Source organism: Choristoneura fumiferana, chromosome 18 (assembly GCF_025370935.1).
Source record: "Choristoneura fumiferana chromosome 18, NRCan_CFum_1, whole genome shotgun sequence".
NCBI lineage: Eukaryota > Metazoa > Arthropoda > Insecta > Lepidoptera > Tortricidae > Choristoneura > Choristoneura fumiferana.
Genome location: NC_133489.1, coordinates 7,570,710 through 7,587,252, shown reverse-complemented (window position 1 = coordinate 7,587,252; position 16,543 = coordinate 7,570,710). Strand labels below are relative to the sequence as shown.

At 39.5% G+C, this 16,543-nt stretch overlaps 1 protein-coding gene across 2 annotated transcripts; it reads right to left on the bottom strand.

Moving 5' to 3' along the window:
• Window positions 1–258: 258 nt before the first annotated feature.
• Window positions 259–10,880, bottom strand: LOC141438110 (uncharacterized). Of its 2 annotated transcripts, none has more exons than XM_074101785.1 (5): window positions 10,582–10,880; window positions 9,395–9,516; window positions 7,288–7,573; window positions 6,469–6,719; window positions 259–6,125 (listed from the first exon to the last, which is right to left on the bottom strand). In XM_074101785.1, exons 1-5 carry the CDS (start codon window positions 10,592–10,594, stop codon window positions 5,841–5,843), a joined length of 957 nt encoding a protein of 318 aa, XP_073957886.1. In that variant the 5' UTR covers window positions 10,595–10,880; the 3' UTR covers window positions 259–5,840. The 2 variants fall into 2 exon arrangements, with proteins under 2 accessions (XP_073957886.1, XP_073957885.1); XM_074101784.1 differs by having other exon boundaries at window positions 9,395–9,519; window positions 10,582–10,870.
• Between the last annotated feature and the right edge of the window lie 5,663 nt (window positions 10,881–16,543).

Here is a 16,543-nt window from a genome sequence, read left to right as displayed (position 1 = left end):
GTCTTAGTCTTATTACCAGCCAGTACCTTATCTGCTGATAACAAACTATGCAAGAACTATGCAAACGTTTTGGCTTAAAAAAACAGTTTCTTCATAGTAGGTACTTATTCAGTGTGTTAGGCTTTTTTAAGGGGAGGTCAAGGTTACGTATATCTGTAACTTAACCATGACATTAATTTAATTAATAAACAAAAATTATAATTGCCAGTGTTGGCGTCGTCGTAGTTGTCCGAAGTGGATATAAATGAAAAGTCCGGATAAAAACACAACAACAATTTACTCCACAAATCACAGTACAATATCAGAAGGAGAAATTTTGTAATTTAGCAACAAAAGTCCAGAAAAGCACATAGAATAGAATAGTCAAACAAGCACAATAACAACAGTAATGTTTTTCGTAAGTAAGTATAAGTAAAGCAAATATAAGCGTGGCACTTTAAACACGTAGGTACATAAACGACATGCGCTCCGCTACGTAAAGGGTACTACTACCTATTATATTATATTCTGTGGTAAAGGCTTAAGTACTGGGCGCTCGGTTCGAGTCGCTAGGCGGTGCAGTTGCATCGCACGTGCCGAGTGCTTGATGCGCAATTATCTACTAATAAATTTAGGTCCGCTTGTCCGCGTCACATACAAAACAAAATAAGATATTTTTGTTTGTTTTTAGTTATTTGCTTCTATTTATATAATACTAAGTTTTAAAATTGTTTAGTTTTTAATTTTTAAGTATTAAGGTAGTTCAAGTACTTTTTTATTTTTTTTATTCAACTGGATGGAAAACGAGCAAGTGGGTCTCCTGATCATAAGAGATCACCACCGCCCATAGACACCTGCAACACCAGGGGGATTGCAGATGCGTTGCCAACCTAGAGGCCTAAGATGGGATACCTCAAGTGCCAGTAATTTCACCGGCTGTCTTACTCGCCACGCCAAAACACAACAGTGCACTGCTGTTTCACGGCAGGATTAGCGAGCAAGATGGTGGTAGCAATCCGGGCGGACCTTGCACAAGGTCCTACCACCTGCAAACTTACTTGGGTAGTTTAAGTATTTGGGTAGTTCGTTATTATAAGTTAGGGGGGAGGGAGACATTGTAAGATGAGATAAGGACTGATCTGGCCAATAGAAAGTTGATTGTGAAGTCAACTAACCTCTCCGGAAAACTCAGATGGTGCACCTTTTGTCTGAGAAGAGGGAGAAGTTCGTTATCGTATGCAGAGGAGATATCTAAAAAGACCCCCACTACAGACTCACCTTTGGAGAACGCAAGGCGAATGTCGGTTATGAAAATGGAAAGAATATGCATCGTACCGAGACATTTACGGAATCCAAATAGACTTTTGGCCAAAAGGCCCTTACTTTCTGCCAGCCATTCTAGACGATTTTTAATCAGATGCTCTACATTTTTTGCCAAAGCAGACGATAAAGCAATAAGTAGGGCGATGACCTGAAGGGTCATTACATAATTTTCCTGCCTTTAAGATGGAAACAACTATTTGAAATTTACATTCCTCAGAAGGGGAACCCTCTGGTTCCTGGTGGGTTTTGGTTGGTTGGTTGGATCATAAACAATATCTTTCTCTCTAGAAAGATATTGTTTATGATCCCAACGAAGAATTGTTTAGAATTTGAACTGGAGTTAACTACAAAGGAGTAAAGGATCCCGTCCAAGCCAGGGGATGAATCCTTAAGCTGATCGGTGGCTGTAAGAAATTCCTCCATATTAAAAGGGGTGTCGAAAGAACTAAGGGTAGAGGAAGAGGGAAGAGACCAGACTGGAGATATTTCCTCAATGGATGGGACAGAGGGGGGCTAACTTAAGAGCGAATGTTTCAATCCACTCTGAAGGGTCATTACATAGATTTGATTTTTGAAGCCGTGGTGGCCTAGTGGTTTGACCTATCGCCTCTCAAGCAGAGGGTCGTGGGTTTAAACCCCGGCTCGCACACCTCTGAGTTTTTCGAAATTCATGTGCGGAATTACATTTGAAATTTACCACGAGCTTTGCGGTGAAGGAAAACATCGTGAGGAAACCTGCACAAAACCTGCGAAGCAATTCAATGGTGCGTGTGAAGTTCCCATTCCGCACTGGGCCCGCATGGGAACTTATGGCCCAAGCCCTCTTGTTCTGAGAGGAGGCCTCCGCCCAGCAGTGGGACGTATATAGGCTGGAATGATGATGATGATGATGATGATTTCGGGGTAAAAGCGCCACGAAAGACCCTGATACCATCCCAGACTAAAGAGGAGGGGGAATTAGGAGAGAGATATTCACAGAATTTTTGCCGACCTAGTCTTTTTTTATTTTGAAGGAATTTGGAGGTTTCCTCCAAATAGTTCTCCCTCGACAAGTTGGTAGAAAGGAGAGCTTCAGCTTCTCTGCGCTTTTTAACAGCTGCAAGACATTCAGCGTCCCACCAGGGAGGAAAAGGGATCTTTTTTTAAAGGAATTGACTTGTCAGCCGCAGACAGAAGAGCTTTTTTAAAACCTTCATACACTATTGGGATATATTATTGGAGTCAGGGGAAGGAAGAAGAGATATTTCCTTGTCTAAGGCAGATCTAAAATTAGGCCAGTCTGCTTTTTTGGTTTGATATTTGAGACGGGGAGGGAAATAAAAGGAGGGGATCGGGTCAGGAAATGATACTTTGGTGGGGAAATGGTCACTCCCCAATGTGGAGGGGATCACTTGCCAAAAGAGTCTAGAAGAAATTGAGGGAGAACATAAAGTAAGGTCAACAGCACTTTTTGGGTTTTGGGAAAGTAGCACACGTCTTGTTGGGGAACCATCATTCAGGACACATAGATCAAGATCAGTCAAGAAAAGCAGAAGAAATTGAATCACTAGTATGGGAGCCCCAAGAGGTATGATGTACATTAAAGTCTCCTAGTATGATGGTGGGGGGAGGGATGGAAGACAGGATGGAGGAAAGCTCAGCAATCATACCTGGATGGGGATCAGGGATATAGAGAGACAGAAAGGAAGTAAGTAAGCAACTGCACTAATAAAGTCGCTGTGAGGGGGGATGGGAATATGACTAAAAGTAATAGAGCGGGCAACTAATATATAGCTGCGCCACCATAGCCATCACTCATATCATTCCGGAGACAGGTAAAACCATGCACTCTAAAAATAGAGTAAGGTTTTAGCCAGGTCTCTTGAATGGCTAGGAGGAAGGGCTTATGTTTATTAATGAGATAGATCAGTTAATTTTTTTATTGTTGATACTACGGAGCTTGGGCCATTTTGTGAGGAAACAAGAGATAACAGTTGGGTTAATTTATGATGCATGTTGTTCGGTAAACCGGAATCAGAAAAGCGTGACAATATGTTAATCAGTGTATTGAGCAGAAGCTCAATGAGATTATCATTAGGGGAGTTAGGCTCTTGATTTAGATCACAACCATTAGGTTTGGTGAAAATGGGATCACTGACAATATTATTATGGGCAATTCTGTCATAACCTGAGTTAATGAAATTAAATTGTGATTGAGGGGAAGGGGGAGTGTTATTAAATGAACCAGGGGAGGGAGAATTCAAAGTCTCAGAGAAGGTCTTTCTTACCTGAGGGAAGCGAGCAGAGGACTCAATGTAGGAAAGGTTTTCCAGGGACATCACCATTTTAATATTGCGCTGCCTTTGTTGTTCTGGGCAAGAAATGACATTAGCACAGTGGTTACCAAAGCAAAATAGGCATTTCAGTGTAGGAGAATTACAATTTTCACCGATATGGTCAAGAGAGCATTTATAGCACCTAGATTTGGATCTGCACTGAGCTTTGACATGGACAAAACGGCAACACTTGTTGCATTGGTTGTTGGGAGAAGGTAACACTCTACAGGCAAACTGTTGTAGAAACAGAAGACTTTTGGAGGCAGACTACGGCCACTGAATGTAAGTACCACTGATCGAGTAGGAGTCCATGTTGGAGTATTATTCTCACCAATGGATTTCCTACTTAATCTGCGGGCCTTAATCTCGAGTCCGAAGCCCTAGGGGACTGTCACATTTTCCACCACCTCCAACATCGACCACTCAGGCAGGAGGGATACCTATCTCTAATAATGCCCATACGGGTCACATGGAATGTGGGAACAACTGCGGTATAATCTGCTGAGGTAAGGGCAGGATGTAATAAGTAATTGTTTGCATGTTCCGCCGAATCAAACTCAACTGAAAAACGGTTGCGCCCGATTCTTTTCACTCCGTCCCTAACAACGCCGTAGATATCGTTTCTATACAAGAAATTCCCGAAATTTATAGCCCTTAAGGCAGTACTTGAGGCTGGGTCACTCTCTGTTCTCTGGACGTTAATAATATAGGGGCCAGTCTTCTGTGGAGTATGATGACTTCAGCTTTTCGAAATCCGGATGTGTGAATGTCGTTTCGTAGGAACCTGCAGGAGAATAGGATTTTTTGGCAGGGGGGACATCGGAATCGACTAATGGTCTTTTACCGAGCAGGGGAGTTTGAGGCGCATAAGCTGCCTGGTTTGGAGGGATAGGGGAACAGTTAGGCCCACCACCGGGATCTGGATCCGAAGGATCCAGGTCCATGTTTAATTAAAACTACCAGAAACACTTACACTAGGACACTCACAAACAAATCTAAATAACTACAGGATAACAACACAGCGGTTCTAGCACGAAAAAAACCCGAAATACTTAAACCGAAACACAACGCTTGCTACCACCATAAACGCTGACAGCAGAATCCAACGAAAGCGTAGTCGGAAGAGAGTCGGAACGAAAGTAATGTCACTTAGACATTTTTTTAGGAACATGACGATGCTGACATCTTCACATTTGTGTGAAGTGTATTCAAATATAATATAACATGAATATAACACACAGATACTTTCATTCACTCATTCAATCCATTCGTGCCAGCTCTTGTGAATCGACCTGTAGAGACTCGGAATATTTTGCCATTACTTAGAATCTCGGAGCTACCTTATTTATTAATCCTTAATGATATGCAAATGGCCTCTTGTTCTGAGAGGAGGCCTGTGCCCAGCAGTGGGACGTAATATAGGCTGGGATGATGATATGCAAATTCTATTACTTTGCCTTTGGAATTTGGTTACCAATTATTAATGATTATCAATATTATCAAGGTACCCGTGGTCCAACTAATTTGTCCAATCCGGAAATATTATATTTATATTTATTTATACAAATATTATATTTTAATACAAAAATAAGTTAGGTTAGGTTAGTTAGGTAACTTCAGTTGCCCGAAGGGCAAAATACCCAGAAAGAGGAGCTCCGCCCGTCGAAAAGCAGTTGGACAAACTATAGTTGGACCACGGGTAGGTACGTCACGTATTATCATCCCTTTCCTAAATTCTTAGAGCGCCACTTCCGGGTGTGTGATTTATGTACGTCCCTGTAAGTATTGCGTCGGAATGTATGACCTAGTAACGCACACTGATACCTAATTGGTGTCTCTCACATAATTCGTATATACAGAGCACGAATTAACAGGGCGTGCATTATTAAGTCATACATAAAAAAAAATGTAAATAATTTTAGAATGTCGCTGTAGGTACCTACCAACTAAGTGTTTTTTTATTAAAACAACATGTTAATACGATAATAAAAACCTGATTTTTAATGAAGGCACCACTTTTTTTTGTAACAAACATTTTCGTCTACAACAAGAAAATAAATATGTCAACATTTTTGTAAAAAAAATTATGCTTCCTTTTCTATCTGCCTTCTATGTACTGTTTATTGTCGTTCTCTATAATTTATTTAGTTATTTACAAAATTGTACAATGCAATCAAACTTATTTTTAATTTTGGACAACTCTGGCCCGCGAGACGTTTATTGTTACAGGTTTATAGTACAGGCAACATCAGCTAATGTACCACGGAAATTAACATCAGGAACCACCAGTATTTCATACGAGTAGACTACAATTTCTTCGCCATAATAGGGAAGGAAGCATGTTCCATGTATTACATGTATTTTCCCATTTATTAAACAGCCATCATGCTCTGCTCGTCCAATATAGAGCGGTTCTTGTCTTACTTCCGATGTGCCCGCAATAAAAGCATTTTGAGGAATTTTGGCGCCTTCGGTTTTTACCCAAGCTGCGTTGTATCCACAGAGAATCTGTATTTTAATAAAAAATAAATTAACGACTAATATATTATCGGGGATAGTGCAAATCTGCGTAACTAGATCGATATATTCGTTAATGTTTAAAAAAAAAAGTGCAGGTGAAAGTGTTTTTCTTTAAATAGGGCTGTTTCAGGTATTAAGGACCCTCAGTCTTGACAGTAACTAGTACCAATCTGACAAATTTACTCAATTTCCAATTTACACTCCAAATTTGATGAAATAAGTATGAAGTTAAACCATGCCCAATAAAACTAGACGTGGTGCAGATACGCGGTATTTACCTACATACGGTAGATAAGGGATTTGCACTTTTTGTGATGAAATAGTTCTTTACCTCCAACCGTGTCTTTTGATGTTCCCTGCGTCCCCAGGGCAAAAACGCCCTACGGAGTGAAACCACATACTTTCCAGGGCACAAGCTGCCATTATGATGCGCTCGGGCAATATATAATGGTTCCTTCTCAAACCCTCCAATCAGAGCATCAGCAGGTACTCGATGATCTATTTCTGCATTTAGAGGAACCCATCTTAAGTCACCACCATTTATCTTTTTGAACTTGGTAGGACGTAAAGCTATTGGCGATTCTGCAAAACATGGTAAAATGCTTTTACACATTTCATGAGTAACGTAAATTTAAAATCATTAGTAAGCATAGTGGAACAAGTCTGTTAACAACCAGTAGTTCTATCACACTAACTTTTACCATGGACCTAGGGCAATATGCAGTGGCGGCGCAGGGTGCAGGAGCTAAATTTGGCGTGAGCAAGAAAAAATTTGCATGCCCTATGATGGTGACACCACAGATTAAATGACAGATTTTAAATGAGCGAACAAACGAGAAACTTTCGAGGCGCGAGGCCCGTTGGACCGCGAGACAGGAGGCGGTTGGACCATGTCACCTACGCCTAGCGACTCCTCTGCCAATATGCTTATAGTATGCTCGCTTAGTTCTTTCCAAGTAGAAGGTGGGTAATTTTTTGTCTATATTTTTTTTTCTGAGGATAAACTGCACCTTTGAGACTATGCCCGCCTCATTGGAAAACTCAATGCCCAAATTTATCCAACACTTCTCCTGCTGAGCCCAAGTGAGTCCTTATAATGTCCATGATCAATGCTAGTATGTTAGATCTAAGAAAATGTTTGCTATTGTACCTTCATATATCCAGTCTGTAAAGTGAACAGTTCTCGTATGACGATTTAAGTGTTTTTTGTTAAATTTGATATAGCCTATCTTCACATTTTCTTCTCTGACATAATTGCACCACATGAAGGGGTTGGTCTGGTCACCAAACCCCACATGGATTACTCCACCAAACCATGTTATCCAGAATTCTTGGTGCTGCACGGTGAAGTCTATAAACTCTGTGTTGACTGGATCAATAATGTCATGACAATGATTATGAGCCTGCTGAATCTTGGAGGCTCCTCCCAATATTATCTAAACAGGATTTAAAAATAAAATCAACTTTACTGTACACTCATGGGAGCGTTCAAGTATTAAGTAACGCAATTTGGGGGGGAGGGGGGGGGGTCTTGTAAAAACTTAACTACGCGTTACGTCACAGTTTTTTGTAACAAGTTCGCATCATCAGTTGTTTTTCTTCGCCTATAAATGCTCTCATGCTAAATTGCCAGTGTGACTGTGTCAAGAAATGCCAGCTTAATTCGGAAACTGAAAAAATTGCGTTACGTATTACTTGAACGCCCCCCAAGGACTTTAATTCATGAGCCACCATGGAACCTTTTCAAAGGAAAACTCATTACGATTTTCCTTGTTAATTAATGCGACGTCACTATGCATGACGTTTACTGTGAAATGGTTACATTGTGGCTCATGAATTAAAGTCCTTGACTGTACCATGTTATTCAAGACAACTAGGTATATTTGATTTATACACATTTTATACAATTATACGATATACCTAGTTGAGGAATGAAAGGAGAGTTCTTTCAAAGTCACTATTAACTTTACAACATGTGTTATTGATAATTGTGCTTTGATATTTTTACTGTACTTATGTTTTTTTTTTTTTTTTTATTTGACTGGATGGCAAACGAGCAAGTGGGTCTCCTGATGGTATGTATTTACATGCACCTTTTTATGAATTTATGTAAATAGTATGTTTGCGGCATTTGCTGTTGAAACCTTGGGGCCTTGGGGGCCAAGTGCGCGTCGGCTGTATAAAGATTTGTCGACGCGCCTAATAGAGGCCTCGGGCGACCAGAGGGCTGGCCACTATTTCGCACAGCGTATAAGTATCGCTATACAACGAGGAAATACTGCCAGCCTTCTGGGCACCTTACCCATTGACGGCGATTTAGGCCAAATTTTCTATCTATAGTTTAATTATGTTTTATTATGTTTCTTTTTAGCAATATACATGTAGTAACCGAAAAAATAAATGAATAGTATTGTATTTAGTATATTCAATAACTTTGTTTTATTATTGCACGTCCTTTTTGTGTTTTTAGGGTTCCGTACCCAAAGGGTAAAAAAACGGAAACGCTATTACTAAGACTTTGCTGTCCGGCCGACATTCACCAGGCTCTATCTCATGAACTGTGATAGCTAGACAGTTGAAATTTTCACATATTATGTATAACTGTGGCCGCTATAACAACAAATACTAAAAACATAAAACAAATATTTAAGGGGGATTCCCATACAACAAACATGATCTTTTTGCCGTTTTTTGGCAATCTTATGAATGTTGTATAAATGGTACGGAACCCTTCGTGCGCGAGTCCGACTCGCACTTGGTCGGTTTTTATTTGTCTTTTTTTTGTATACTTTTAATTTTACAGCACATTGGTTTCTACTGTAATGCTGTAATTTTTTAATGACAAATTAATAAATAAATATTTTAGGGTTAATTTTCTCTTCCACAAATTTATGTAATGTAATTTATTTATTGATGTACCTATTGTAAGTTGGTTATTATATTACATCCAATATGTTGTTAAGCCATTTCGACGTTAGATAGGCTTAGGGTCACCTTAGGGTAATTTAATAACAGTTCAATTAATTTGAGTTAACACTTGACAGATTGGTGTGCCTTCAGTCAATTTTCAACTTTGACGCAATACAAATAAAGCCATTTTTAGTATACCGCTAGCCACGTTTACAGATTATGTAAAAACTGTTTTATTTGTATGACCTCAAAGTTGAAATTTGACTGAAGGCACACCCATCTGTCAAGTGTTAACTTCAAGTAATCATACTGTAGGTTGGTATATTAAGTCAAAAATGCCAGATTACCTTGAAAAGCTCTTTATGGGGGGGTTTCACATTACACAATGCCAAGAGTGCAACCCCACTGGTACATTTAACCTGAAATCTAATAGCCCCACTGCTTGCTGGGTACAATTCTCCATCTTCAGCTTCTGAAACAAAAAGTTTGTTTTATGTAATTTCTCTTACATTCCAATTATACTCAGGGCCGTCTTTCATCTATTAGAGGCCCTGAGCACATTAGGATAATGGGGCCCCGGCCATAATAAAGCACTATTTGGCTATCGGTTATTGTTTGGTAATAGAGTAGGGACTAGGGGAGGGGGGGCTAGGGGGCACGTGCCCAGTGTGCCCAGTGGGGCAGAGGGAATTATACTTTGGGGATAGGTCTGGATGGAGCGTAAGAAGCAATACAGTAAAAAAATATAATAAGAGATGAGTGAGTGAGTATTTTAAGTAATATGCGGTAACATGGTTTTGTGAGATGGATAAAAGGAAATCGAGCGTTATGTGAGCTGTCTTGTCTTGTTAGTGTACTAGTTAAATGCTAATTTAGATTTGTTAGTTTTTTTTTTTAGTTTTACGGTGAATTGGATGTATATCTGTAATGCGGTGTAAATGTTATGAAATAAATAAATAAATGGTGAATAGTTGTGTTGCTCTGTGGATGAGCTCTGTTTGAGTTCGAAACGCGTCAGCGTTGTGTGGTGGTGGTGGTGGTGATAGTTGTTTTTTTTTTTGCAGTGTAGAGCTGAGGGAGCTGCATGAACAAACATTTAATTTTGTTGCATAGGCTTAATATTGTAAGGTGAGCAAAGTAATTGTTTAGTTAATTGTGAGAAGAGTGTATGAAACAACAGTTGCCCTTTTGTAAACAGATGGTGCCACCTCAATTTCTTGAAAATGAAAAGCTTGTTAATTGTGAAATAGAAAAAAATTACCAGCAATGCTTAACAACTAATTGCAATAATCTGTAAGTTACATGTTGCGCAGCGCAATAGTCCATTTATGTTTAAGAGACAGCTATCTCTCTCATCATTATTTTTGATAATTCCCGACCACATTTGCATTGTATTCTCAACATTACAGGTCTTATGACGAATGCCTAAAAAAGGGTGTTTCTCGACTAGATCACGTAGTTTCTCTTAAATGTGTTAAATCCATAAAATATAGGAATAACATGCAGAATATTTCTTTTTTATAGTGTTTCTTACCAAAAGACATCATTTTGAGTCCTAACACACAGGATAATTTATATTATTGGAATGCACAGTTTAACTCATGTACATCTAACTAACTAATAATGCTATACAAGCAAGAAAGTAAATACTAACAAGGTATATTTTTCGTAATTCTTTCTTTTTGTATTTTCCTTTCCTGGAAGTTATAACGTCAAACGTCAGAATTCTGACTGACTAGTGACTACTGACTGACGCTGTCACTGTCACTCAACTGTTATTTATCGTTACTTTTCTGCAGGGCTACTAAGAAATTCGAAGTTCGTATCGTACCGTCCATCCGACTCCTTTATTATTTAATACGAGAGTGAGCGGGACGGTACGATACGAACTTAGCTTTTCGAATTTCGTGGTAGCCCTGCTGGTGCGCACTGCACTGTGCGGTTAGCATAGAATATATAATTACTGAACAAATGGACACGATCCGCCATCTTTCGAGTCAGTTTCAAGCGAAGATTGTAGGAAAACCGTAGGAAAGCAGTCGGGCGCGCAACGCGATGTATGTCGGCCGCACCGTCGCACGGCACTAAGTTCGTGAGCAATAACTTTGCGAAATGGTGATATACCAGGGCTTGTTAACGTTACCAAATTCACACTATAAGTAACGTTAAATAACGGTAAAAATCATACATATACCTAGTACCGGTAAAAAAATATAACGTTAAATGGTAACTTAACATATAGTACCGTTACCTGATTAACGTTATTTTTACCGGTAAATTTACTTTACATTGTAGGGCTAGTTAACGTTACCCAATTCACATTATTATAACGATACCGAAGTAACATTTCGGTAATATTTGCTATGCTACCGAGTGTTGCCAATTTAGCGACTGTCGCTAGAACTAGCGATTTTTGCTTAAGTGTTAGCGACCAAAAAAGGTTTTGACGACAAAAATGGTTTAGCGACTTATCTGGCGACTTTTTAACCGACTTCAAAAAAGGAGGAGGTTCTATGTTCCAATGTTAGTATTTTTATTATGTATGTTCGCCGATTACTCAGTCAATTGTGGATCGATTTTCAAAATTCTTTTTTTATTCGAAAGGATAGTCTTTTGAGGTAGTCCCATTGTCACCAAGTCAAGATCTGATGATGGGATTTTAGGGAAATCGAGGGCAAACCTCAAATTTTAAAGGCACACCTATGGCGATTTTGGCATTTTTAGCATTAAAATAAGCATTTACATTCAGAAAGTATCATTTGGTAACTTATACCTGATGAAGAAGACCGTGATGACCAATGGAACTCATCAAAGCTAAGTAATGCTCGCTCGTCTATAAACGATCATGATGAATATACCTAGATAAGCGACTAAGAAGGAGCTTTAAGTTAACTGATCTGATGCTGAAGCTGGAAGGTAGGCAACGGAACTCTGTTATAAAACAACGTACCTAAGCCGTGTTTGGGCTTAATGGAATCGTTGTGAGATGTTCTTTGGCTACGAATCACTAAAATGTGAGAAATAAAGAAAAATTATAACAAAAAAGAAAAAATAAAAAAATAACGGAAAATGGAACTGACTACAAATCCCTTGAAAATATTTTTTTAGGTACAGTCACCAGCATTAATATCTGCTACAGCGGAGTGTGCAAAAATATCTGACACGTCCTTCCGGCCCTAGAAATAGAGTCGTATCAGATATTTATGCAGATTTGTTGTGTCGGATATTGGTGCTGGTGACTGTACCTAGTAGCTCGAAGTCGGTGACTCAGCACGACCCAGCAGGATGGAACCCATAGTATGTAGGTGAGGTAGACGACTATTGTTTCATTCCTGCAGGGCTACTACGAAACCCGAAACTCGAAGTTCGTGTCGTGGGGTCCCTCTGACACTTATACTATTTAATACGAGAGCGAGCGAGAGGGACGGTATGATTTGAACTTCGATTTTCGAGTTTCGTAGTAGCCCTGCACAGTTGTGTTTCGACAGCGCGTTGATTACATTACAACGCCACGCAATGACAAAGTTTTCGGCGAAACTGCAAATGACAGCAGATCCACTCTGAAAAAGGATGGAGTGTCGTATTTCAAGTTTCCTTTAAATTTACGAAATTGCATAACTATCTTGATGTTTTTTTAGCATTTTGCTAAAAATTTACATTTCAATTGCTAAAACAAATATGCTCGCCCCGTGTTCGTATATGTCTTCCGCGGAGTGGAGAAAGCTGTGGACTTGAATAGTCTATTTTTTATTTTAATGTTGAACGTAATTATTAATAACTTAATTTAACTTTGTTTTTCTATTAATTTCATTTTAAAATTGCTGTATTAATAAATTATTATTGAGAAAGGATACTATATTCATTTTGTCTGACTTTTTTTTAACATTAATACATTGACAACATGAAGTTAAACATAATTTGTTAAAGAAAATAAAGATCATTTTCCCAAAAAAGTGATTCAAAGACAAATATACGATCTCAATATAAGTATGACATATGCACTGTCCGACCCTCTAGCTATATACTCAAAAAGAGCACTTATGTAAATGGAATAAAAGTTTATAATCACTTACCTGAATATTTAAAATCATTAGATGGTGCACAATTCAAAATAAACTTAAACAATTTTTAGTGTGCGAGTGCTTTTATGATCTAAATGAATACTTTTTGAAAAAATATTAGAATTCATGTAAAAATAATAAATTATAATATATTTAAGTAATAAATTGTACGTCCGAAATGGGCAAACTGTTGAAACTTCTCATGCATAAATGTTAACATAATTTGTACACGGTTTTGAACAATAAACGTTCCTTATTTCTTAATGAAAGTTTTTAGAATTTCATTGTTCGCTATATACAATTCAGCATGTAAGTCATCTACTTGGTTTTAGGGTTCCCTTATAGTTACGGAACCCTTATAGTTTCGCTCTGTCTGTCTGTCCATCCGCAGCTTTGCTCAGGGACTATCAATGCTAGAAATCCGTACTTAATTTTGCAGTAATATATATGTAAATGAACTAAATAATTTCCTTGCTTGCTTGCTTGGAAATTATTTTAGTTCATTGATATGGACCTCCGCAAAGTAACCCCTGATTCAGTAAATTATATATATGTAAATTATGCCGACAAAATGGTACTATAAAAAATTAAAAATATTTTTCTCTTGAGTACCATATGTAAAGTGGGAATGTTTTTTTTTCTCATCCAACCTTGTAGTGTGGGGTGTCGTTGGATATAGTCTAAGGAGGTGGCATGATTTTTTAAAACGTTCTTGGAAACGGAATAATTCTCAAGAAAACTTAACCGTTATAGTTTTTCTCGTAAGTTCGATATACCTACTACTATTCTGATTTTTTCAACCCACCGGTTTACATTTAGAGGGGGGGGGACGCTCGATTTTAATGAAAATTTGCACTTTAAAGTTGAATATTTTGCAAACGAATCACTGAATCGAAAAATCGTTTCAGCAAGCCCCTAATGGTTTTAAAAGACCTATGAGACTGAGAGGTGACAGGATTTTTTAAAACGATCATGGAAACGGTTAGATTAATTTTTATGTGTTGTAGAGTGGTCTGCCTGCTCTCAATGGTTACAACTTGCGACTGAGATATAGCGCATGAAAAAGGCTTCATTGTTGCGAAAAAAAAAAACGATAACAGAAATGGTCAGTTTTAGTACATATTCAAAGTATGGCGTCTCCTCATGTGAAACGAATCGGTCTGCCTGCTCTCAGTGGTTGTCTGGTTGTATATCGAGCTATGACGCGCGCAAGTCGCTATTTGTTGTGAAAAAAATACCGGCCAAGAGCGTGTCGCACACGCCCGAAATAGGGTTCCGTAGCCTTTACGAAAAAAATGAAGTACTTAATATTTTTGTAAGGATTTCATATTTTGTACGGATATTCCAAGTTTAGGTATATTTTATACCTTAGGCTGGTATTTACTAATAAACTTCTAATAATTCTCAAGCAAACTTAGCCGTTATAGTTTTCCTTGTAAGTTTGATGTACTTACTACCATCCTGAATTTTTTCACCGGTTTAGATTTTAGAGGGTGGGGGGGGGACGCTCGATTTTTAACGAAAATTTGCACTAAAGTTGAATATTTCGCAAACTAATCACTGAATCGAAAATCGTTTTAGCAACCACCTAATGGTTTTAAGATACCTATTCAAGATACCCACACTACAAGATTGGGTGAGAAAAAAAATCACCCCCACTTTACGTCTATGGGAGGTACAGTCAGCGTCATTTAGTACGTAGGAGTCACGATCACCAATACTTGGAAACATACAAAATAGTCATTACCAGTGACTCAGTCAAAGCGTTCAAATTGTTCGAGACATCCATCGTTGTGTTACAATATACCGGATCCGTACACAATACGAAATCCTTAGAAAAATATTAAGTACTGATTTTTTCGTAATGGCTCCGGAAGCCTTTCTTGGGCGTGTCCGATACGCTCTTGCCGGTTTTATCGGTCAAATATAAGTCAATGTAGGCCAAACTTTTTACTTACCAAACTGTATTGAGCCATTGTATAAGTTGGTGGTGTTAAACGTGTTATTTTAATGAGGTAAGTACAGTGAGGCTTTACGATATGTTCAAAGAAACTCATTCATACAATAGAGTTTGAAATAAATAACAATTAAATAACAACCATCCCCGTTCCGCTCCACTACCTCCACTCCGCTGCCTCCGCTCCACTCTACTATCTCCGCTCCGCTGCTTCTGCTCCACTCTGCTGCCTCCGCTCCGCTCCGTTGCCTCCGCTCCGCTCCGTTGCTTCCACTCCGCTCTGCTCTGCTGCCTCCACTTTACTCCACTGCCTCCGCTCCACCCCACTACCTCCGCTACGTTGTCTCCGCTCCACTCCACTGCCACGCTCCACTCCGCAGCCTCCGCCCCGCCGCCTCCTTTCCGCAGCCTCCGATCCGCAACCTCCACTCCGCAGCCTCCGCTCCGCAACTCAGCTCCGCTCCACAGCCTCCGCTCCGCGCCTCGCTCGCAACCTCCGCTCCGCTCCACAGCCTCCGCTCCGCAGCCTCCGCTCCGCAACCTCCGCTCCGCCCGCAACCTCAGCTCCGCTCCACCAGCTTCCGCTCCGCAACCTCGCTCCACTCCGCAGCCTCCACTCCGCAACCTTCGCTCCGCTCAGCAGGCCTCTGCCCACAACTCTGCTCCGCTCCGCAGCCTCCGCTCCGTAACCTCCGCTCCGCTCCGCAGCCTTCGCTCTGCATCATCATCCTCATCCTCATCCCGTAAAATGAAGCAATGGAGTGCCGAAAAGTTTCTCGATGAGGGCTACGGCATAGATGTCGCTAGCGTCACTGCTTAAGTGGCTAAATAAGGAACAAACAAGCTGAGATATGAGGTGCATAGGGGAAATTCGTGTCGGTACCGTTGACCATCAGTGGTGTAGCGGTATAGCACGCGGTACGGAATACCGAGGACCTGGGTTCGATTCCAGTGATGGTCTTATTTTTCTGGTTTTTTGTGCATCTATATTTCAGTTTGTATTTTCAATTTAGGTTTACGGGATGACCGTAAAAGTAAAATTTGGAATTGAAATAAAAAATACAAAAAGATTCCAAAAAACCAATCTTAACCATTTTAATGACTGTAGTTTTTGATTGCCTTGACTTGAGGTTTGATTTTTTCACCAGCTTTCGGGACTATTCACCTGAGTTTAGGGTTTTAATTTCAACTCGATACCTATACTCCGCGCGTTTACGAGATAAACGGACGGACAGCAAAGTAATCCTTTAACGGTTCCCTTTTTATCCTCTTGAGGTACGGAACCCTAAAAACATTTGTTCCGACGCTTTTCAAATTCGACCTATTTACTTGAAAATATGGGATGAAAGTTCTTAAGGAATTCCAAACAAATTTACTATCAGTATATTTATACAAATATGTGTAGCTATGCTTACTAAAATGCGTCTTAAGTATATTTAATCCTTACCTTACCCTCCTAACTTACAATAAAGGACGTA

Bases quoted from the DNA above. Each gene is read 5' to 3' on its own strand.
- LOC141438110 (XM_074101784.1), bottom strand. The intron at 7,574-9,394 runs GTAATCTGGCAT...AATCCTGTTTAG, and splicing joins CCCATAAAGAGCTTTTCAAG to ATAATATTGGGAGGAGCCTC. The intron at 6,720-7,287 runs GTACAATAGCAA...CATGTTTTGCAG, and splicing joins TACAGACTGGATATATGAAG to AATCGCCAATAGCTTTACGT.